The following is a 25628-nucleotide window of genomic DNA, read 5'->3' on the forward strand; positions in this document are numbered from 1 at the left end:
GAAAGTCTGAAAAGATTATGTATTTGAGGTTTTTGATTTTGGAGATTAGTGCATACATTTCTGCACTGAAAATGGAAGTTTCTTTTAGGAAATTTGTTTTTTAATTGATTTATCAAGTACTGCAGCACTGAATGTTGCATCATCTTGTTTGGACCTGTTTGTATAGATGTGCATGTCGTCTGGATATTTCTCTTTGATATTTATTTTTTTTTTTTACATAGGCGTCACCACTTATCAAGGCCGATTGGCCACTCAAGGATAAGGGTTAAAGAGTGTAGAGTAGTCAAAAGGACAACATAGTAATCAATAATAATGGAAGTTCTCGGTACATTTGTTAACTTAAGTGGAACGGCTCATCAGAAACTTGTTCACGTTGGACTTGAAGACAACCATATTATAGACAGCTGGAAAGCAGGAAAACGGAAGACAATTCCACAGGCGTGCAGTTCTAAGAAAGAAGCTTTGATCATGGAATCTATGTTTAGGTTTAGGCACAGATAAAGAGTGTGGAAAATTATTGATAATGTTTTCAGCTAGTCTAGTGTTTCTTGTGAAAGTTTGGCGAGGGGGGACCATAGATTGAAGCTCAGTCGAACACTTTCCATGAAAATAACGATAAAGCAGAGACAAACTCGCAACATCTCTTCTGTGAGATAGAGGTTGCAGCGAAGAGAAAAGGACATCTCTCACCAGGCCACGAAGTCTATTTTGAATCCTATCAAGGCAGGATAAGTCTTTTCTAGCAGCTCCTGCCCATATGTGGCAACAGTATTCCATCCTTGGGCGTATCTGGCTCTTATATAGATAGAGAATTGCATCAGCAGTGAGATATCTACTAGATCGATAGAAGGATCCGACCATTTTTCCAGCGACCTTGGCAACAGATTTGATGTACGTATTCCATTTAAGATCAGGAGTAAAGATCAAGCCCAGAAGCCTGTCAAAACTTGAGGCCTCCCCAAGACGAGAGCCATTCAGACCATCTCGGAAAGTTATTAGTTGTTTTATTTGGGTCTTTTTTTTTTTTTTTTGCATTAAGTCTATCTTGGGAATGATTATTTATTTTTTTTAATTTTTTTTTATTACATTTTCACCCCAAACAAGGCACATTGCCACTTTGGTGTAGGGGTCTACTATCAGGGGAAACATCTACTGGGGTACTATGTAGGGATTAGGGCAGCGAGATGTTGGTTCACGTTGCACTTGAACTTATGCATGTCAGTACAGTTGGGGAAGCAGTGACCCGGAATGGAATTCCAAAGTCTAGCAGTTCTGGGGAAGAAACTACTGGAGTAGAAAGATCTTTTACATCTAGGGATCTCTACAGTGTGGGGGTGGGATTTTGCAGCTTGTCGGGTCTGTCGAGGGTGTTCACGTCGTGGGGGCACAAGTGCTTGCAGTTCTTCAGAGCATTCACCATTATAATACTTGTAGAACAGGCAGAGGGATGCAACATTTCGACGATGGGACAGAGGCTGAAGTTTAGATGCCAGTTTGCAGAGGTTTTGAAGAGGAGAGTTTTATGGATTTTGCTTATGGGTAGATTTGCTTCTTTGGAGATCGGTTTTATTCCGAGTCCAAAACTTTTGATCATGTTTTCTTTTTGTTCAAAGAGGTGTTTATGAATTGGGTTTAAAGTACTATTGTATGCTGGACTGGTGGGGTTGGCTATTAATTTTATGAAGTATTTTAGTCCAAGATTTTGGTTTCTGAGCTCTGGAGGGGGTTTGTGTGCTTCTGCAAAAAGACTTTCAATAAGAAAGGCTATGAACATCCCCAGGACTAGTCTTAGTCCAGAGTGGCATATTTTGTTGAGGGTTTTTAAATATGATTTCCTGGTAGATTCATAAATAAAGCTGCCATAGTCTATTTTAGTTCTTATCAGTGATCTGTACAGTGTTTGAGCATGTTTTTGTCGACTCCCCAATCTGTGTAGGCTATGACTTGTAGGAGTTGTAATACTTTATTGCATTTGGTTTTAATATAATTAATGTATAGTATAAAATTTAATTTTCTGTCAAAAATGATTCCTAGGTGTTTGTGCTCATTTACAAAGTGAATTTTTTTTGCTTCAATCTATAGGGTTGGGTCATTGTGGAGTTTGCGTTGGTTACTGTTCTTTTGTTGAACAACTTGTGAAAAGTCGTGACAGCAGTATCCCAAACATGTGGCTAGAAACCCTAACCCGACAATCCAACTTCTCAACTTGGGCTGCTTTTCTTTCCCATTTGCATGTGAGCAGCGAGATTTCACGAGATCACAGCTTATAAAACCACGGGCGCCATCTTTAATCTCTCTATTGTCCGACCTCGCCCAACACACACATGTAGTAAGACTTCTGTTTCCTTAACTTAAGACAACAGTTACAGAAATGAATTCTTTTAGTTTTTGTTTTAGAAAATTTGGAACCATTAAATTTATTAATGTTGTGCTGTAATTTTCAATGGTTTGAATGTATTTCAATCTATAGCTGATTGAGCAGTCATTTACATATAGGGAGCTGTGGATGTCAGGAGAGAGTTCTTTTATGATGTTGTTAATTTTAATGTTGAAGAGAGTTGATAATGTGCTGCCTTGAAGTACTCCTTGATTCTGCAGGTTTGATAGGGTGGATTCAATGCATACTTGGAAGGATTTATTTTTAAGAAGTTCTTTATGAATTCTGCCTCTTAGTCTAATGTTGTGGAGATCTTTTATGATACCATATTTCCATGTGGCATCGTATGCTTTCTGAAGGTCGAAAAATGTAGTTACATATTCCTTATTTATGATGCCCTCTCTGACAATTTTCGTTTAGTTATGTGATTTTCGTTTAGTTATGTGATCTATACATCCTCTATTTTTTTGGTATCCACATTAGGTTCTTGAAATTATGTTGTTGGCATCTAAATACCATGTTAGAGGGTTGTTGATCATCTTTTTTAATGTTTTGTGTAAGCAGCTTGTGAGAGCTATTAGTTTTTCAAACTCAGTTTGATGCATCTTTTCCCATTTTGGGGATAGTATTATTGTTACTTGTTTTCATAAACTTGGGGAATCTTTTGTTTTTCATATGTTGTAAATTTTTAGGAGTTTTAATGAGTCAGGCGGGATTTGTTTTAGGAAACTGTAGTGCACTTCATCTGATCCTATAACTGAGTTGTGGGACTTTTCTATGGTGTTTTCTAGTTCATTGAGTGAGAAGTTTTCATTGTAAGGCTCTTGATTTTTGGAGTTAAAAGTTTATTTTGTGTTTTTCTTGATTTTTCTTAAGTATCTGAAATTGTCTATTGTAGTGTTTCAGTGATGAGTTTTAGCAAAGGTTTCAGCTAGTGTGTTGGCAATGTCTTTTTTGTTGTTGTTATTTTCTTGTTTTTGATGAAGATGTGCTTAGTTGGTTTGGATTGTGTTCCCCAGATATTTTCCTGATCATTTTTCAAATAGTTTTGGTGAAGGTGTTGATTTTGTTAACAAATTGTTACCAGCAGTTTCTTTTGGCTTCTTATTTTCAGAGTTTAGCTCTTTGATGTTTGTATTGTATGAGATGGTTGTTTGATGTTTGTATTGTATGAGATGGTTGTTTGATGTTTGTATTGTATGAGATGGTTGTTTGATGTTTGTATTGTATGAGGTGGTTGTTTGATGTTTGTATTGTATGAGATGGTTGTTTGATGTTTGTATTGTATGAGATGGTTGTTTGATGTTTGTATTGTATGAGATGGTTGTTTGATGTTTGTATTGTATGAGATGGTTGTTTGATGTTTGTATTGTATGAGATGGTTGTTTGATGTTTGTATTGTATGAGGTGGTTGTTTGTTGATTTTTTAAAGTTTCTTAAAGCTGCCTTTCTTTGTCTGATTTTTGTTTTGCATTCTGGATTGAACCAGGGTTTTTTTTTTTAATTTTTTTTTTTTGCTAAGAGGAGAATTTCTAGGGATGCATTTTTGGCTACTGTGATGAGTATTTGGGTGAACTCTTCCATTGTTTGGATTTGATGTTCTGTTAATTGTATTGAACAGAGTTCTTTGAATTTAGTTTAGTCGGCTTTGTTTCTGTTCCATCTGGTTATGTGGTTTTCGATGGTGTTGTTGTAGTCGATCATAATTGGGTAGTGGTCGCTTCCACATGCTTCTTCATAAGTGCTCCGTGTGTAATCCAGGAAACTTGATAGGTCACACATGGTGAGATTAATTGCACTCGATCCATTTGTTGTGGAATCCTTTTGGTTGAGGAGGCATAAGTCATTTTTGTTAATTAATTTTTCAATTTTATCACCTTGGAGTTTGTTACTTTACATCCTCATAGAGTGCTGTGGCAGTTAAAGTCTCCTGGGAGAATGAACGGTGAAGGTAATTGTTTGATTAAATTTTCCAATTCGTTTTTTTTATTATTTCATGAGGGGTCGAGTAGGTATATTGTGATTGTTTTATATAATATTACTGGAGTTGCAATTGCTTAGAAATTAGTTTTAATTGCAAACTTACTTTGAGGTATATCATTCATTATGAGAATTGAGGTGCCTCCATTAGTACGAAGGCTTGTATTATGGATGTAGTTATATTGGTCATAGTTTGGCATTTTGAGGTTGCTATTGTTTTGTAGTTTCTTGCAAGCAGACAATGTCTGGGTTGAAGTGCAAAATAAGTATGATAAGTTCATTATAGTTTGATTTTATTTCAAAACAATTCCATTGGATGATTTGTTGTGTTTTTCTTTTTATTCATGAAAAAAACATTTTGGGTGGATTTATATCTCCATCTCTTTGAAGATAGAGAGCTCATTTTTTGTTGGAGTTTGAGTTTTTGGTAACAAATCTTGCTGAGGCTTTTCTTTTTATCTGGATCTGGATGTCGATCATTTGCTGAGGATGTTTTATCTCTGTTACTGAAGTTTGACCAAGATTGTGGATTGGTTTTTGTAAGGTTGATTTTCTTTTGAGTATTTTTCCCATTTGTTGTCTTTGTTTATTCAAATGTTTTTGTAGAATCTTTGTTTTTGTGTTTGTTGTTGTTGTCTGTTTTGGTGTTGGAATTTTTGTGGAGGATTAAAGGATTCTTAATTGCGGGTATTTTGTTCTTCAGAGTCTTCTGTTTCCAAAATGTTAAAGCTGTTGGAGAAGGGAATTTGTGAGTTTATTTGTGGTTTTTGATTAGCTAGGTCTGGTTCTAGTTTGCTTTTAAGGGTTTATTTCTGGTTTTGATAATTTCTGGGGGTTGTAGTAGACATTATTTGATTCATGTTAGTTTCTTTTTGAGTCTTTTTTAGGATTTCGATTAAATCTTTTAGTTTAGATATTATTGAGGGAATTTTATTAGTTTGTTTGGTCTAATTTTGAGGCGATTTCTGCATAAGTATTTTTTTTTTTTAGGAATTTATAATAATTTTCCTTGCCTTTGGGAAGGAAATGTTTTTCTGGTATCTCATCTCCGTGACTTTTTGTTTCTTTTTTTTAAAAGTATTGCATGTTTTGTAATAAGCCAGGTGATTTTCATAACAGTTTGGACACTTAGTTTCATTCGAGCATTCATCCTCTGTATGATTTGCTTCCTTTACACCGCATTTTCCGCATGTTTTGTATTCTCTACGATGCCCAAATTTATGGTACTTGAAGCATCTCAGAGGGGCTGAAATATATTGTTCAACTTTTTCAATTACATATCCAATTTTGATTTCTTTGGGGATTGTGGGAATATTAAATGTCAGAATGTAAGTATTTATGGGTATGGTTTAGTCCCTTTTTTTAATGTTAATTCAGACATGGTTTATTACACCTTTTTTTTTTTTTTTTTTAAAGAATGTTTTCATTTCTTCGGGTGTTGCTAAGTTTAATCATGACTTCTTACTATGCCTTTTGAGGTATTTAATTTTTCATGGGTGAATACCTTACATTGACAGTTGTGGAATTTTTTTCATTTTTAGAAGATTTTTAACATTTTTATGATTATCTACTTCAATCAGAAGATTGCCATTTTTCATTTTTTTAAAACTGTCTTTGACGTGCAAATTTGTGTAAGAACTTTTTTTGATTAGAAATGGTGATAATTCACTGATTTTTTTTTCTCCCCTCTAAGATTTCTATGACTAGGAATCTTGGGAAATTTTTCCTTCCTATGTATTCTGGAGAGTTGTTTTTCATTAATATGAGTTCTAGTTCTCTGTCCGAGTCAGATACGTCAGATATATCGGAGTGCATTCTTTTAGTTTTAACATAATTAAATTTCTGGGTTTTTTGTTTGGTTTTTCAGATTCCATATATGTTTGGTTGTTTCATCTTTCTTGCCTCCCACCCTCTTCGGAGTCCAAATGTGGGAGATGTTAGGGGGATACCCATTCGCCCTTTCATCTTAATTAGTTGAGTTTGTGCCATCATTTTCCAATTCCTCCTTTGGTTTTGTTTTTCCAGTTTAATAGAAACGTTGGTTAGGGAGCAGCTGTTTGGGTTTATCTCAACAATCGATTGACCCTTGCCACCATCTTCTAACATTTACTTGGTTTGTCTGTGTTTATAGTAAGAGTATAAAGTAAAGATATTGTATCATCTTTGGACTTCGTTTTCTTGGATGTTATGATCAATATTTACCAGTGTAAATCTTAGGGCTTGATATGACTAACTGATTGATCGGATCGGGGCCCTCCGAGTTCCCGTCTAGTTGAGGTAAGGACTAGAAAAAGCGTGCTGCAAGGCCACAATGTTTTGCATCTAGGTCATGGTCTTGCTCAACCACTAGGATCCTGTCCCAAGACATTATGGGTCACTACCTACAACCAACAGGTAGCCTCATTGAGGGACTTTTACATTCTGCAGGCAGGAGGGCAATCAACTTATTCTGATGTCATACCGATAGGACCTAGTAATTTTATGGAAAGTTTTTTTGAGGATTCAAATTCTTTAGGTTTTTTCCATTAATTTGCAGTGCTTGGTTTGCCTTCGGTCTTGCAGAACATAATTGAGCCTTGTAAGGGGAGTGGGTTACAATACTATTGTTTGGTTCTCCTTAAATAATATCGGGAGTGGGGGGGGGAGTGGGGGAAGGAAGGGAGGAGGACTGTTGTTTTTGGTCTTACAGGACATGATCAGGTTTTACAAAGATAAAATAAACAAAAATTTTGATATATGGTGGATTTAATTCAGGAGGTCAGTATCTTCAAACAGCCTGATCTGGTAGCACCATGGAGATTTTGTTTTTTCAAATTTTATCTGCAGTACCACTGTAAGAACTTGGCTTATGGCGAGTATAGTTTTTTTAATTGAGAATGAGAGTAAATGGGGTTTGGTTGGGGGTCAACTTAGAGTGCTCGAAGGTTGGTTTGACCCATAGTGAAACGTGGTATAGGAGGATGTGACATCATATAGCTGTTTTTTTTTGTCTGTCTTGATTAGGGTTAAGGTTTAATAATGAAGCAAAAAGGTATATCAGTTATTTAGAGTATTTAACTGACAATTACATGACTGAAATATGAAATAATAATGGTGTGTCATTAATATGAAATAATATGCACCTAACAAAATGCCTTCCTAGTGTACATAAATAGCAGTGATAATTGATTTGAGTGTGAGAGTGAAAACTCAATTTTTTTATGCATAACAATTTTAACAAATATTGCACAGAATTCAATATTAAAATTGAAGGCAGTGGGTAAAATATCAAATTATAAAAGGTATCAAAAATCTACATCAGTAATTTACATAAAAATACTTTGTGAATATTGCCAAAATGCATTTCACTTTAAATATTATGTAATCAAATATTAACTTTTTTCCATCATAATTTATTTTGTACTTTGTTGTTTTTCGTTCACATACAAATCTATTTCACAGATTGCTAAATGTAACTATACATCTAGGCTAAAACAAATTTGATATTATAATAAATTACATTTTTACACATAATTCAATTGTAATTCTAGAACTATATATTATATATTAATTGTAAACAGACTTTATAATTCTTAAATAATAAGATTACTGGTTCTATTACTATAAAGCATCAGACCTAAAATTGCAGACATTCACTTCAGTCTAGCCATTAACAGTTTAAATGGTTTTACGAATTTGACTTTATTTTTGCTGTGTATACAGATTTATCATAAAGATGATGATGCTGATGATCAATTTGCAACCAAATCAAATATTTCAACATTTACTTTCTTTGATTGGCCCCAAACTTGGTAAACAATATTGTCATAGTCTAACTTTGAACCGATTTGATTATGCAATATCAAGGTTAAAGGTTAAGATCAATGTCAGGGAAAAGATGACAATCACACTTGCGGTTTTGTTCATTGTAGAGACTCACTACTTGACCTAATGACATCCAATAAATTAAAAAGATGAAACTTTGCATTAATTTGTCTGACCCCATGCATTGGCAAACCTTACAAAAAAGTGGAAAAAAGATGTGTAAAAAAAAAAAAAACTTTAACCAGTTTGAAAGGTTTGGTGTGCTGCTAAATTAGGTATAAATGAATTAGTAAATTTAAAAATGTTCACAAATTGGCATCAGTTCTTTTTGATTTTGAGGTTTCATGTCTGGTTGTAAAAAGAAATTTCAAACGATATAAAATATATTGGAATTCTTGTAACAAAGTACTTTTGTAAACAATAAATAAACTTTAAAACATTTTTTTTTATATAAAAAGAAAGTTTTAAGAGAATTCCTACTTGCTTCCTCATGAGGTCAAAGTTAGACACAGAATATTGAGCTCCTCAAAAGAGGGCACTATATTGAGACAAAAATTAAGATGACTTCGATCCACCTTGAAAACAACTTAAAACCATCTTTATTCTTTTAAAAATAACAAACAATTAGAAGATGAAAGATTAAATTATTTTGCACTAAATTATGTAACTACCATCATGTCAATATGTAATAATTCACTTTGAAAATAACAAACAATTAGAAGATGAAAGATTAAATTATTTTGCACTAAATCATGTAATACCATCATGTCAATATGTAACAATTCACTTTGAAAATAACAATTAGAAGATGAAAGATTAAATTATTTTGCACTAAATCATGTAATACCATCATGTCAATATGTAACAATTCACTTTAAAAATAACAAACAATTAGAAGATGAAAGATTAAATTATTTTGCACTAAATTATGTAATACCATCATGTCAATATGTAACAATTCACTTTAAAAATAACAAACAATTAGAAGATGAAAGATTAAATTATTTTGCACTAAATCATGTAATACCATCATGTCAATATGTAACAATTCACTTTAAAAATAACAAACAATTAGAAGATGAAAGATTAAATTATTTTGCACTAAATCATGTAATACCATCATGTCAATATGTAACAATTCACTTTGAAAATAACAAACAATTAGAAGATGAAAGATTAAATTATTTTGCACTAAATCATGTAATACCATCATGTCAATATGTAACAATTCACTTTAAAAATAACAAACAATTAGAAGATGAAAGATTAAATTATTTTGCACTAAATCATGTAATACCATCATGTCAATATGTAACAATTCACTTTGAAATGTCTTATCTCTTTAGTACTAATCAGTGTGATGTCAGCACAAAAATAAGACTCAATAAAATGGTCTTCTCTTCACAAAGTTTATAATTCAGGCATCTATGGTGTATTAAGAAAAAAAAAAATAGAAAGTATTTCTGGAGAGAATGATTCTGAATAGCTGTTAGACATTTTAACCAACCTATTAGTACGGCTTTCCAGCGAGTAACTTAGGGTATTTTTTTTACACATATAAAATAGAAAATATACATACATATAAAATTAAAAAAATTAGAATAAAAATAAAATAGTATTTACAGTTTTGCTGTAAATCATTTACCCAATTCAATTCTGATCCTCCAATTTATAGTTACCAAATTAGGAATCATCTGACTTTGTCTAAATTACTGAATTTTCCAGACGTCATAAATGTTAAGATTATAAAAAAAAACGACAAAACTATTTAATAATTAAATGAAGAGGAGTGATTAAACTAACACAGTGAACTGGTCCCACCTTGCGACGCTTCAAAATATTACAGAGGTAATTTTGTGAAAATTATTTTTTATAATCTTCAAGGTTATTGCTGAATCAAGTGAACTGTAAAATGCGCAACTGTGTAATGTGATTTTCAACATGAAAATAAGTTACTAATTAAACAGCATCGCTCATCATAAACTGTGTAAAAGTTTGCATGCACCAAAACATCAGACATGAAGAAATTTTAACCAATTGTTTTTCTATTTTATTATTATAATTGGAACCCAGTCGAGGGTGAGCTAGTCTTTAAACAACTTCATTCATGTTCTGTAATTGCATGTGTGAATGGTTCTATTTTTGTTTTGTTTTTTGTTATATATATTTCTATAGTTCATTTCTCAAACTATGAAATATGATGTGTCATATTTCTACTTACCTATAAACGTAGGGCCCCATCTCGATGACGTGAGGAGTGATACCATCTTTGCTCATAATTTCCTTTGCATTCAAGTAATTAAAAAGGTAGACATTGAAATAAATAGGAACTGGTGGTTTCATCCAGTTATTAAATGCCTCAGTTCCATTAATGAGAGGAAGTTGCTAGAAAAACAGAAACAAAATCAGTTGATTTCACACATCAACTGTACATTGCTATAGAATGATTCAATTAGTAAATTCTCAAATACTTTGGACTATTTATTCCAAAGTATTTGAGAATTTGTTAAACATAAGTTTAAATTATCAATTGAAGAGGGAGGGTGTGAAGAGGGATTGTCCAATCATACATCCCCAACTCCCAAACAGGCGCCAAAGCAAACATAATAGATTGGATTGACAATTTCTATGCAAAGTTAATAACCATCACAAGTTCACACTTCATCTTCATGACATGATTTCAAAATAGTTGTTTTTATAATTACATTTATTGAAAAAGAAATCACATTAATAGGTTTTTTGCAGTAATAAATTTTTATTAGGCATGGCAAAAACGAAAGGAGGTAGTAAAAATTTTTTCATGGAGTCGCTTTAAAAATCTACCAAAAAATCAAGTGGTTATCCAATCAATATGAAATTTTCACTGATTATTAAGTGAAGAATGAACTTTATAATGGTGTACTTCTTTTTTCCATAATCTGTAATTAAAAGGCATTAAAATATCAGTATACACCTATTTCTTGTGCAGTCCCACGCTGACAAAAAAAAGAATGAAAAGAAAAAAATGGCTGCCTTTCCAGTTTTATGCTAATCCAACTGATCACTTCATGCAAATGAGATGCTGCTGATTGTAATATAAAAGCCTGACTTTTATAGAGACTTATGTGATTTAGAATTTGGTGATAGAAGGAGCGATTCTTGTGAGCAGAGAGTTGTGTTTTTGCAGTTGGAAGAAATTAGACAGCAAAGTGGTGGGAACGTTTTTTTTTTTTTTTTTTTTTTAAATTTTATTTTGAACATCGAAGCCAGGATGAATTTACAAGCTCCATTCATCCCCATCCGTAGCCTTTGAACCCCTGAAGGGGCATAGGCCATCTACAACTTTATATAGATATTTTTGTAGTGAAGAGTTCTTTTTACAGGGTGAGAGTGCTGGCACCACGCCCAACTTTCCCAGAAGGTACATACAGCGCCTAACCTTCCCCAATGGTCACCCATCTGGTACTGATCAGGCTCAACGTTGCTTAACTTCAGTGATCTGGCAAGAACCGATGTGTCAACGTGATTGTGCCGTACACGAATTTACAAGCTATTTTGGCAAAAATGGTCAAACGAATAAGGCTAAGCAGCAACATCATTATGCCATTTACTGGAGAAGAAGATGTGATCGCTTGACTTAACAAGCTGAAGCTAGTTGCGAAGCTTCAAAAATTCGAAAACGTAGCAATGTTTGGAAGGGAAAGTGCTTGCGGTCTACCTGGAAATGGGAGAAACAGACTAGACCAACGTTGAGAATATCTACAGTAAACTAAAGAGCGCATTTTCGGAGAGTGCTTTTAAGGTGTACAATAAGCTAAAAAAAGTTGTCTGGACGAAGGAATCAGTAGATGTGTATGCAGCAGAAATAAGGCATTTAGCAGGATGGGCTGGTTATGTGGGGCGCAGCCTTGAGAAAACTGTTAAGCTGGCTGTTGTGAATGATTTTCCTGACCGCATCTCCATGGAACTGCAGCGAATGAGTGAGATTGAAACCATGGACGTGGAGATTTTAAGGCATGCCAGGGTGCTGGCGAAATATCCTGCAGTTGCAGCTTCTATGGCAAACAATCCCAGCCAAGGAATAGTTGGTGAGATGACAAAGGCGTAAATTTACCAGTAAATGTTTCAGATGTCAAGGACCTCACCTACTAAGAGACTGTAAAGAGCTGCGACGGGCATTATCTGTTTTCAGTGTGGCCAGGTTGAGCACATTAGCAAGAAGTGTTTTGTGCTTCAGGGAAACAAGTAAAAGGATATTGGCTGCACTACAAGTGTTGCTGACTCATGGAATATTCGAGCAGTAGATGGCAGGGAGGTGAGGTGTTGTGGAGAGGCAGATGCTGAGCTCGTGGTGAGGAACATATGCTGCGACTCAGTAATTGTGCTGATAGGCTTATTGTGGGAATCGACATGGTACTGCGTCTAGATGTGATAGGATGACTGGAAGGAGTTACAATAGCTAAAGGCTGGATGATGTTTGTCAATCAGTGTGTATCAAGAATGCCAAGAAGTTCAACCAAAAGCAATGTCCAATCAACAAAACTCAGGCCATGTCAGATTGAGAATGAGGATTTTCAAGCCCATTTCGATGGTGACAAGTGGATTGCAGAGTGGCAATGGTCTGCAGACCCACCTGTGTTAACAAACCAGGTTAATTGCTTCAAAAGCACATTGAAAGGAGAGATAGAATCACAGTTTGAAAAAGAAGTGGAAAGAAAAAAGTCAGGCCAATGTTGGATTTCTGAGAATTGAACAAATGTATGGCTAGTCACACAAAAGATGGAATTGTGAAGAAGTTATGAGAGAGTGGAGGAGAATGAGACAATCAACTAAAATCGTGAACCTAATCTTCAGCCGACCTACAAATCCATGTCGACAAAAAACTATGGTAGTATCAATTGGTTGAGTTTAAAGGTCGAATTTATTATTTGACCAGACTAGGATTTGGATTAAATTCTGCACCAAAGATTATGACAGCAATTCTTAAGACTGTGCTGGCCAAAGATGATGCTGTTAGAGAGTCATTTGCGTCTACATTGATGATGTACTGGCAGATGAGACCGTGGTGTCTGCAAAAAGGGTGAGGAATCATGTGAAAATGTATGGACTGACTACTAGACCGTCCGAATCATTGGAAAACGGAACAGCTTTGGAATTGAGATTAGAGCAGAATAAGGCAGGAAAAGTGGTGTTTGGACGAGGAAACAAAATCCTTGACCAAGAGAGAGATTTTCTCAATATGTTGAAAGTTGGTTGGCCATTACCCCATAACCGGATGGTTGTGAACAGCATGCAACTTTATTAAGAGGCAGACGGGTACGGACAGATGGGAGGATGCGATTGACCGAGGAGTGCTGCTCATAATACAAGAAGTCATTGCAGAAGTGAAAAACGTGGACCCGGTGAAGGAAGAATGGCATGTAAACAGAAGCTGTGAAGGGATGGAGTGACACTAGCAACCTGGCATTGGGGATATTAGAAATAGGAGGTGCAACTCCTGAAGATGCTGCTTGGTTACGCAAAAAAGACAATAGTGCTCATATCAATGTTGCAGAGCTCGATACTATTATGAAGGGCATCAATCTGGCTTTAAAATGGGAGTTACAGGTGGTGGATGTTACAACAGACTCGGCAACAGATCGGAGATGTTTGGGGATAAGCGGATCAAGACAAAAAGGGCGGCAGAGATGCTTATAAAGCATTGACTTGGAGCACTTGGAAACCTAATCTGAAAATTTGGACTGAAGGTAACTGTCACCTTGATTCTAACACAGAAGAATAAAGCAGATGGATTGACCATTGTGAAGAAGCTTTGACTAAGAGAAAAGAAAGCTGTGGCTCCAGTGTGCTGTACGGTAGAAAAGCTAAATGATCTGCAGGAGATGCATCACTTCAGAAAATAACGAACTTTATACTTAGCGAAAAAGGTGAATCCGCACGTCATGAAGGAAGACGTCCGGGAGGTAGTGGAGTAATGTAGGGAATGTCAATCAATTGACCCTGCACTGGCTAAACACGAAAAAGGGGAATTACATATGGCAGAAAATTAGAGGCGACTGGCCATTGATATGACTCACTCATTATCAACACAAACCACATCTGACTATGATTGACTGTGCACCTGGACGTTCGGCAATATGGTGAAGAATGAGAACAGAAATGGCAGAAGTTAAGAAAATTGTTGAGGAGGTATTTATGGAAAGGAGACCGGTAGGAGAAATGCTAGTTGATAATGGTATGTCTTTTCGCTCAGAACTTTTTAGAGAGCTGTGTGCAAAGTGGAACGTTAGGTAATATTTTCAAACTACATACAGAGTAGCAATGGGATTATAGAAAGGCAGCATCATAAAAGCTGTGGCAACAAGAAGTTAAAGTTTGCCCCAATAGGCATATTTTGGTATAATATGGCATCAAAGTCTGGCCAAGATGAAATGTCAGTGCAACATCGATCCATTTTTACGTACGAATGGAGACATCTATTGGCTATAACAGAAAATGTGGAAAAGGCAAAAAAAAAAAAAAGTCATAGTTGGTGAAGAAATGTGGGTGAAGCCACCTAATCCTTGTTGTACAACACGATGGGGAAGAGGTACTGTAACTGATGTACTCTCTAAGAACACGGGCAGTAGATGGAATGCCAAGTCACATCTTGGACGTACAAAGAGTTTCTTTGCTGGCAGAGGAAGAAGTTGAAGAAGTCCTGCAAGAAGAACCAGTGTGACAGTTGCACTGTGAACGAAGACGTCTGGCATGGATGGTGGACTAGGAGACCAATTATTGATCTTAAAGATCAAGAGGGCGTGTATGGCTGACTGAGGTAACATCCATACATTTATATCTGATCTACCTCTGCATTCCAAGTTTAAAAAGGATGTGTCCTCTATAGTATCAGACCTGACCGAATGGTTAATTGTAGGTATAGGCCGATTCATACCATCAAAAAAATTCCAACACAAACCTAGCAGCCAGCCATGGTTCTCCCCTGAATGTGCTGCTGCCATCACGCACAGAAATCACTTTTTCCATAGCTACCAACATAATATATGGACAGACTAAAGCTGCTTTCAGGACTGCCAGCAACCACTGTAAAAGAGTAATAAAACATGCAAGAGAGCTATATGCTCAGTCTGTTAAATCCAAAGTAGCTGAGCAGCGGCTTGGTTCCCACCAGCTTTGGCAAATAGCAAACAGGATCCTGAACAGAAGCGTGCGTTCTATCCCAACCATCATCAATGGACCTGAGGTCATCTTGTCAACATCAGACAAAGTCAAACTATTTGCCAAGAACTTTGCAGCTAATTCTACCCTATGCGACCAAGGCCATCAACTCTCCGTATTTCCTCCTATAACAGACAACATGCTATGCAACATACAAATATCTGTGCGTGAGGTCGCCAAGCTAATCAAGAACCTTGATTCCAGTAAAGCAGCTGGCCCTGATGGCATTCCAATTATAGTGTTGAAAAAGCTTCAACCAGAACTTGCCCCCATACTTACAAAACTGTTTAAGTGTTGTCTTAAGGAGAAGTGCTTTCCAACACCCTGGAAAACCTTGTCAGTATGCTTGTATTTAAGAATTAAGGTGATAGATCATCTCCCTCTCAGTACAGACTAATAAGTCTCCTGTGTATCATGAGTAAGTTGCTGGAATCCATATTAAATAAAGAAGTAGTCAACCACCTCAGCAGAAATAACCTTCTTAGTTACATGCAATATGGTTTCCGTTCTGCTAGATCTACAGCAGATGTGCTAACAGTGATATCTCATAGGATTGGTAAATCTCTCGACAAAGGCTTCCTTTCTAGGGCAATTGCTCTTTGACATATCAAAGGCCTTTGATAAGGTATGGCACAAGGGCCTACTTCACAAGATTTCCAGCTACGGTGTAACTAGAAATGTTTTTTCAATTATTAAATCATTTCTCTCTGATAGCTCATAAGAGTAGAAGCCCACAGTATTAATGCTGGTGTCTCTCAAGGGTCCATCCTGGGCCCAACTCTCTTCCTGATCTATATCAATGATCTCCCAAAACACATACTTAAATCATTCGTTGACATCTATGCTGATGACACGACCATCTATGACAACACATCAAAGGTCGTAAATGACAAAGTTCTATCTGATTCTCTCTCCACTGATCTTGAGCATGTGGTACAATGGGGAAAGAGATGGCTTGTTACTTTTAATGCATCTAAAACCAAGCTTCTATCTTTACATCATCAATGCTCTGATCTCCATCTGTGATCTATCTATATAAAAGCCAAGTACGTCCAAGGATGGAGTACTGCTGCCACATCTGGGCAGGAGATGCTAAAAACAGCCTATCCTGCCTTAACAGAGTACAAAAAAGACTTTGTAGCCTAGTGGGGGATTCCCTTTTCTCTTCCCTGCAACCTTTCTTCCACAGAAGGGACGTTGCAAGCCTGTCATTGTTTTATCATTATTTCTATGGCAAGTGCTTGTCTGAGCTCCAATCTTTGGTCCCCCCCCTCGCCAATCTTTCACAAAAACACCCGTCAAGCTGAAACCGCTGTCAGTAATTTTCCCCACTCTTTATCTGTGCCTAAATCAAAATGTAGATTCCATGAACAAAGCTTCTTTCTTAGAAGTGCACGCCTGTGGAACTCTCTTCCGTTTGCCTGTTTCTCACCTAACTACAACTTGGATGTCTTCAAGTCCAACATAAACAAGTTCCTGTTGAACCGCCCCCTTTATCAGATCTCCATTACTAGCGATTACTACGATATTATCCCATTGATTACTGTATATGCAATAACCCTTATCCCCGAGTGGCCTCCGGGCCTTGATAAGTGGTGACTTCCTTGTAAAAAAAAAAAAAAAGGCATTAAAACATCAGTACATACCTGTTTCTTGTGCGGTCCCATGCAGACAAGAAAATAAAAGAAAAAAAATGGCTGCCTTCCTGGTTTTATGCTAATCCAACTGATTGCTTCATGCAAATGAGATGCTGCTGATTGTAGTATAAAAGCCTGACTTTTATAGAGACTAATGTGATTTAGGATTTGGTGATAGAAGGAACGAGTCTTGTGAGCAGAGAGTTCTGCTTTTGCAGTTGGAAGAAATTAGACAGCAGAGTGGTGAGAACGGTTTTTAAAAAAAATTTTTTTGGTTTTGGACATCAAAGCCAGAAGGAATTTACATAATCGATATTTATATAAATATTTTTTTGCCTACAACCCCTCCTTCTTTATTTGTGGTACAAATATGCATAAAATAATCAGCCGAAACTGAGCAAAATATATTCTATTGTGGGAAGGGTGAGGATTGTAGACAAAACAAACAAACAAACAAAAAAAAAACAAACAAACAAACAAAATAACAACTGTGCACGTATCAGATTTTAAGTAGTATTACAAGCGTATGCTGTATTTTCGTGGATATCGGCAATATTACACACCTAATGTGCTTCAACAAGTCATATTTTTTTTTATTTGTTGGTCAATTTTTTAAAAGAATTACATTGATGGAAAGAGAATAGAATAAGCATTCCAATGATGTTAATTTATTTTTCTTTTATGCGTTCAATGTTTTTACGCTTAAAGTTAAAAATGAAAAAAAAAACGGTAACATTTTCATCAATGTAATTCTTTTAAAAATTGACCCACAAATAAAAAAAAAATGACTTGTTGAAGCACATTAGGTATGTAATATTGCCGATGTCCATGAAAATACAGCATATGCTTATAACTACTAAAGCTACTAAAATAGTCATATTTTTTATAAATTAAATTCAAAATCCCACCATTCTGTTTGGAAAAGAATACATTTGGACATAGATCAATAAATAATAATCTATTTGAAGAGTTTTGAGCACTCATCATTATCTGGTATTACTATTCAAAATGCTGCAAGTGTCCCAGATTACAAGGTCGACAACACGAGACAACGTCATATGTGATCTGATTCATAGCATTGGTAACAGTCATGTTACAAACTGTAAGATATTTTATCTTACTGTTTTTTTCTCCTTTAACAGTGGCAAAACTGAGACAATTAACAACAAAGGCCTAACTTTAAAATTCAACACATATTTTATTGATCCTTCGTTGAAAAAAAAAGGGAATGCCCATTTTTTGCCTCTGAGCAGAGCTGTTATCAACTTCGTAAGATGTTAGTTTTTATCTTCAACAGGAACTGGAAGCAGGTTCATTCTGTCTTTGAAGATATGTTTGCAGCCATATATGGGGTTGACAAGATGCCTTATGATGTAAAGGATCCAATATTCGCCCTGTCAGCATAGTGCTCAAGCCCATGATCAAGGTTCATGTTAATTTGATAATTATAAAAGTAAACGCCTCTTAATGGAATAAAGATGTGCCTATATTTAGGCATCAAATAAATAATTCAAGTCTATAACAGACTCTTAATAATGAGCCTAATTATTTAGGCATAAGATAAATTGTCTCAAAGAAATGTAAGTCAGAGGCTCCATGTCTGCAGGGGTTGAGTTTCAATGTCCTTCTTTAGAGTTCAGCTAGTTTAGGTGATTGGAACGGATTCCCTGCGTCCGTCCAGGTCAAGTTCTTAGCTGAAACCAAAGGCAAACACACCAAATACAAAAAGCTTGCGAAAGTGCAACACTTCGCAGAGAATAAAATTGGGCCCAAAACAATGCATTGATAGCATGATGCAATTGTCAAATTTCTGACAAAACAGTCATTTCATACGCACTTGAGCCAGGTTTTCTTTGATCTTCCATGCACCCTTGTGCCTGGGCTATCCATGTGTGCTATTGAATCAATGCAAAAAAAAAAAAAAAAAAAAAAAAATGACACGCTGTACATGGACAAACCACCTGAGATTATAAGAGATCCAAAATTCTGCCAATAGTAAGCTTCTGATGGAGCACAATCAAAGGGATTTTTCCTATAGTTTGATGCCACACATCCACCTGATCATGGCGAGCAGTGATTAATGCTGAATCTGCTGCATTTGGAGCCCATATCTCACTGCCATGCAAGATGGCAGAGCAAACACAAACCAAAAAGACCTAATCCCAATTCTTGAAGGAAATGTGCCTAGATGTAAGGATTGGCCGCAGTTTCCTCAAGCAACACAACAATGAGCAGTGATAGTATGTTTGCAGGCACCAGCATCATTTAAGATGCTGCCAAAATATCAGAAGGTAGTTTCAACATCAATAAGTGCTATCTTTTACATTCTATTGGGTTGGCAACACCTAGACATCTGAAACAAACATAACCTGGGTTAACAACCAGCTTCCAACAGGGCCACTACACTTCTTGTGGACCCATAGTTTACATTGGGAGCATTTAATGGAATTTAAATGTACACTTCTGCTACAGACAGCAGAGGAAATCTGCTAGCATTCTGCAGGCAGTTAAGACCAAAGTGATAAAAATGTTAACAGGTCATTTTGCAACTTTTGCAAGGAACGAGGGTGCTTATTAAAAGTTCCATTTTATTTGAAAAGAATAAAAGATTACATTTTTCTTCGTATTCGAGTATTCTTCTTTCAGTGCACTGACTATCTAGACAAGAATGGGTAAAAGTATAGAATAGTTAACACTTGATAACTTAGAAACCCAAAACCTAATTTACATCAAATGCATTAGAATTAAATTCTCTACCCAATGCATCAAGAAATGACTTTCTAGCTGCCAATTCAAAGACTTTAAAACACTAATTTGGAACACATTTTTTCAATCCTTGTAAAAAAAAAAAATTGAGTTATCTTGAAGTGGTTAGTTTCCAAAATGGCTGCCAAATTTTAGCGATCAGTTTTGTGCAATTTACAAAATAATACTACACCATATTAATTTGTTGTCAGAGTTTGATGGATTTATTTAATTTTTTTTAAATTTTTATTTTGCAAATATTAATTTCCTATCTGGTTCTTGCAAAGTAGTTCACAATGCAACTTATCCAATGTATAAAGCATTTCTTCTGCAATATTATATATTAGCAGTTCAGCCCGGTTTTGCTCGAGCTCTATGTACTGTTCATAACTTGCACTACATGTGAATACACTTTATATAAGATTTCAAATGTTTAGACCCTAATTTATCTGAGTAATTTCGTAGAGACTGCAGAGGTCAATTCTTTTTTAAATTTGATTCCAATTTTGACCACCTTCACATTTATTATTTTGGTCTCAAATCCAAATAAAAAGTTTTACCCATGTCCAAGTTACCTACATTTAAAAATTCAAGTGTTTAGACCCAAAATTGGCAGAGGAGTTTGGTAGAGTTTTCAAAGGTCAAATCGTTGAACTTTAATCCCCTTGACAGCCAAATTTCTGTCCGAAAACCGATTAAAAAGATTTTCCCGAATCTCAATACCCCTTATGTCAAATCTCGAGTCTGTAGACCGAAAATTGAATTATTTGGTAAGGAAATGTATACAGACAGACATTTTCACTTTTATAGATTGAATATGTCATTGCTTTGTTTAATTTGTAACTTCATCTCCTCTCCATATATAATAAAATGACTCCAGAAATTCCCCTCTGAACCAAAGTATCATAGGTTTGCAACAACAGATGTCATATACGAATTCAATAAATCTAGGCTGTAGCTTCCGAACACCATTTTATACACATTCAGTTGTGATATTAAAATACTACATTGCATCCTACGAGCAACACCATTACAATTGCAACATCTTTAGAGGAAGAAGTCCCTACTTTTCTTTCTCTAATTATTTAGTTTTACCACTACTACCAGTTGTCACCAGTACAAATTCGACATGTTCCGCAGAATCTGTGATTATACTAATCATATCTGGCTCAATACATAATCTTTCTAATTTCCTAATCACAAATAATAAAAGCTCCCTCGCCAAAGTCTGGTTTCTGATTGGCTGAGCTCTGAAAATTGTCATATTCCGGAATCCAATTCTTCAATTTATAAACGAACGCTTACTACCATTAAAATATGGCGTCACTTAGAGACATATTAATGCACCCGGCATCAAGTTCATTAAATCCATAGGTCATTACAGCCATGTAAGATCGAAAAATACAAGATAGAGAAAATCATTAAATTAACGTTAAATATCTAGTCTACTTGCTTTCTTTTACAAAATTTAAAACACGCTATCCACTATCAGAATCTCTATCATCATAGTCGCCCTCAACGACATTGTCAACACAACTACATAACTACACAGTCCTGTGATCGATTTTTATACCATTAAACACATTTGTACATTGGTAATGTTTCAAACCGATGCATGACATTTATATATTGAAGAGTTTAGCTTCCAAATATTTGCGTCTTTTATATTAAGATTTCTACTAACAAAATAAACAGTGTTTTTTATTTATAATCTCAACACTGACCTTAAATCTAAGTGGCAACACACTCTGAATGATGGATGGAATACTGTTGCCATATCTGGGCAGGAGCTGCTAAAAACAGCCTATCCTGCCTTGACAGAGTACAAAATAGGCTTAGTGGGGGATGCCCTTTTCTCTTCCCTGCAACCTTTCTCCCACAGAAGAGACATTGCGAGCCTATCCTTGTTTTACCGTTATTTCCATGGCAGATGCTCGTCTGAACTCCAATCTCTGGTCCCCCCCCTCGCCAATCTTTCACAAAAACACCCGTCAAGCTGAAACCGCTGTGAAAAATTTCCCCCACTCTTTATCTGTGCCTAAATCAAAACGTGGATTCCATGAACAAAGCTTCTTTCTTAGAACTGCACACCTGTGGAACTCTGTTCCGTCTGCCTGCTTCCCACTTGGATGTCTTCAAGTCCAACATAAACAAATTCCTAATGAACCGCCCCCTTAAGTAAACACTTCATCAAATCTCCACACTAACATACTGTACTTGCAATAACCCTTATCCCTGAGTGGCTTCTGGGCCTTGATAAGTGGTGACCACCGTGTAAAAAAAAAAAGAATGAACCAAGATAGAGTAGTTGCCATCTGTACTTACTTAGTGATAGGATTAAGTGTTGTTTTTTTAATTGCTTAAAAATGTTAATCATTTCATGATTATTTGCAAAATAACAATGATAAATTAGTGGCTATATTTACATTTGAAATATCAGCTAATTAAACTGTACGAAAAGCATTAGTGAAACATTCAGTTCGGTTCATTCAGATGACGTTTACTTTGGTGCAAAGTATTGCATAATGATAGCAAGGTCAGAGTTCAAAACACAACCTGGAAGATAAGTTTTTATCAAAAATTAAAAAAAAAAAACAGCAATAATATTGAAGTTTGTGCTTAAATTGTACTTAATTCATTTTCTGATATTGAAGATTTGCTAAATATGGAAAGAAAGATTGAAATTAGAAAAGAATTCTCTTAATTATCTAATTAATCTCAAAGTGATAAACAATGTCAAAAGGCAATACACAGATTAAATTATTTTGCAGTGTTATTTCTTCGTCAAACTAGAAGCGTGCAATTTGAAAATCTCTATAGAATGGGCTCTTCTGTTGATACAGAAACGTTTTGTCCAGAATTCACCCTATATTAAGAAAAATAAAGAAAAATCTGTATGATGTATGTAGGCCATGATGAAACAAAAATATCACATTCCAAAACTCATGTAAATTGTTTAAATAGTTTTATTTTTTAAAGAAAATAATTTTTAATTGTATTAATGAAAATCTGTGAACATTAAAACATAAATCTTGCAAGTTTAAATTATTTAGTTATCTCCCTGTGCTTTTTTTGTTGTTTTTTTTAGATTGTTTTCAAAATGACAGACAAGATAGCTGCTCTTTTGTTACGTATAAAATTTGATTTTCTTATTTAAAAACGAAACTATATAATCAATTTACAAGATTTTTTTGAATATTTTTGTTTCATCACAGGTATGTGCACCATATAGATTTTAGTTTTTTTTGCTTATTTTAATATCAGGGAAATTCTGAACAAGAACTGAAAGTTAAATAATTTTTATAAACAATAAAATGTTATCTACATGTTTATTTCGATTCTTATTAATGTCTACAGACGTATGTGGTTCCCTACAACGTATGTTGCAAATTTCATAAAAATCTGACCAATAGTTTCTAATCCATAGATGCATTTATTTTCAGAAAGAAGGGAGGGGTTGCCTAATGTTGCTACTCTAGAAAGGAAAAAAAAAAGAACTTTTTTGTTGTTGTTTGTATTTATTAGGATTCTCTTTGCCACCTCTTGTAAAATGGATCCAAAGCCACGTTTAACGGAGATGACCAAAACAAGAGTAGACACTTTAATTACTGTCAGTGTATTTTATACACGCTCCAGAATTATGAACATTTTCACCGTGGTTAATAATTCTTCTTTCGGTGCTTCTTCTATATATTATAATGAAAAAATATTGAATTTCAAGTAAAACAAATGGTACCTACGTAATTATGTCGTAATTAGTAACGTATCCAAAAATTACGAAAAACAATAAGATAGAAAAATAATAATGGAAAGCAGTTTTCGATAAAGTTTAGATGGGGAATAAAATTTGTCCGACATTTTGAATTACGTTCATTACATGACGTAAGCAACAGAACTTTTGTAAATGTGTTTCTTTTTCATTTAGTAAGTAATTAGTAAGTGATTTGATAAATTTCTTTTTTCATTAATAATTATTTTTCTGCCGTATCGTTTCCCGTAATTTTTGGATATGTTACTATTTGCGGCATGACAGTTACGTAGGTACCATTCGTTTTAATTGTAATTCAATATATTTTCGTTATTATAATACAGAAGCAAAGCAGCATTTTTTGTAAGTTAATAACAAAAAGAGGAAGGGAGGAATTGCTACCTTCTACAAAAATCATGAAACTTTTCAAATTTGTGTCAAACCGCAGTCATGATGAGCTTCTTCGGAAGTCTCATCACAAATTTCTAAGCACATGACTTTTTTAAGTAAAAAACAACAACAAAAAAACTAGTTGTAATGATTTGTACTTAAAACAGGTTTTAGTATATATATAAAAAAAAATAAAAATACAATGTGATTTGTTGACACATAGATGTCTAATGTTCATCAGAGCGCGTTTTACATAAACACACACTTCAAGTGTCAAAATTAAAAAAAAAAGGAATAAGATTAAAAAGTAATAACATTAAAAATAACATTAAAAAAATAACATTAAAAAAAAAAAAATCATCTTTACCACCACCCACATTTGTTTAAAAATTATAGTCCTTAAAAGGCAAAAAAGTTTTTAAAAAACTTTTTTTGCCTTTTAAGGACTATAATTTTATTTAACCCTTTGTACGTATCCTTTATTATCATTATTTATCTTTTTCGCAACTTTCAAATTGTAAACTGCTTCGGTCATTTCCAGGACTGATTTGAGATTCATGTAAAAGTACTGAAATTGATGAATGCAAATACAAAATAAAATATAAAAAGTAAAAAAAAAAAAAACACTATGGTAAAATATTTTTTTTTTATTATTGGTGCTTATTTAGAAATACACACGATTTAAAAAAAAAAAACAAAAAAAAAAACAGAAAAATCGGTATTTTTACGCGAGTACCTAGCGTAGTGCCGTAATATTAGCATCCTCCCCATGTTAAGAACGGCTTTCGGAATAAACAGTAAATACCGAACATCGAAAACTGTTCTATAGATGGGTAGGTTGGGGTGTTTATACTACGCTGGGTACTCTCGTAAAAAGATACCGAAAAATCGGTACTTGTACAGTTTAGTCAAGACGTTAAAAAATGAAAATATCGAAAAAAAGTTTAAATTGTATGTACTCGTTATAGAACGAAGTTCTCGAGAAAAAAAAAAAAAAAATTTTTTCACTTAATTTCATCAAGTAGTTTTTTTTTTTTTTTACAGCGAAAAAACACGTTTTTATGAGAGCGCGTTGAAGACGGCCATCTTGGATTTAAAACAAAAAAAATTGTTTGAATTTTAGAAATGCCAAAGGGAGATAACTCCAGTTAAAGCGCTGACACCCCTCCCCATCTTTAATACTAGTTTTTCTTCCTAAAAATCGAACATTTTCCTCGGTATCATAAATTGTTTTTTCGCTGTAAAAAAAAAAAAAAAAAAAAACTACTTGATGAAATTAAGTGAAATTTGTTTTCAGAAAACTTCGTCCCATAACGGATACATACAATTTAAACTTTTTCGATATTTTCATTTTTTAATGTCTTGACTAAACTGTACAAGTACCGAAAAATCTTTATCGTACTTGTCACGGAACGAAGAGGTCATATTCCAAAAATTACGTTTTTTTATTAAGAATTTATTATTTTTAACAAAAAGTTTAGTACTTATGCAGAGACACGTTCTCGTGCTGAACTAATAACGTTATTATTTAGTGTGGAAAAAATAAGAGCAGAAGCACCAATGCCAGGAGAGGGGTGGAGATTCGAGAGGGTCGGTTCTACCTTAAAGTCTCCAACTGCCATTTTTTACATCTATGATGGGTGATTATGTACTCAGAGGAGTAATGGGTGGGGGACGGTCGCTGTCCCTTGGATATATATCGAACGTGTCTTCTTACACCACTTCATTCCATAGAGTTCTGATGGGTGCC

The 25628-nt window shown here is 34.7% G+C and overlaps 2 protein-coding genes across 4 annotated transcripts in view; one reads left to right on the top strand and one right to left on the bottom strand.

The window, feature by feature from the left end:
• Positions 1-25628, top strand: part of LOC145252669 (uncharacterized) — a 151321-nt gene that overhangs the window by 49704 nt on the left and 75989 nt on the right. The window lies entirely within an intron of this gene.
• Positions 1-25628, bottom strand: part of LOC145252672 (lysosome membrane protein 2-like) — a 160772-nt gene that overhangs the window by 34224 nt on the left and 100920 nt on the right. For all 3 annotated transcript variants that reach the window (XM_080112461.1, XM_080112462.1, XM_080112460.1), the window contains exon 3: positions 10383-10546. In XM_080112461.1, coding sequence (XP_079968587.1) covers positions 10383-10546 — 164 coding nt within the window. The remainder of the gene's footprint in view (positions 1-10382; positions 10547-25628) is intronic.

Source organism: Euprymna scolopes, chromosome 29 (assembly GCF_053919585.1).
Source record: "Euprymna scolopes isolate OS-2025 chromosome 29, ASM5391958v1, whole genome shotgun sequence".
Classification (NCBI taxonomy): domain Eukaryota; kingdom Metazoa; phylum Mollusca; class Cephalopoda; order Sepiida; family Sepiolidae; genus Euprymna; species Euprymna scolopes.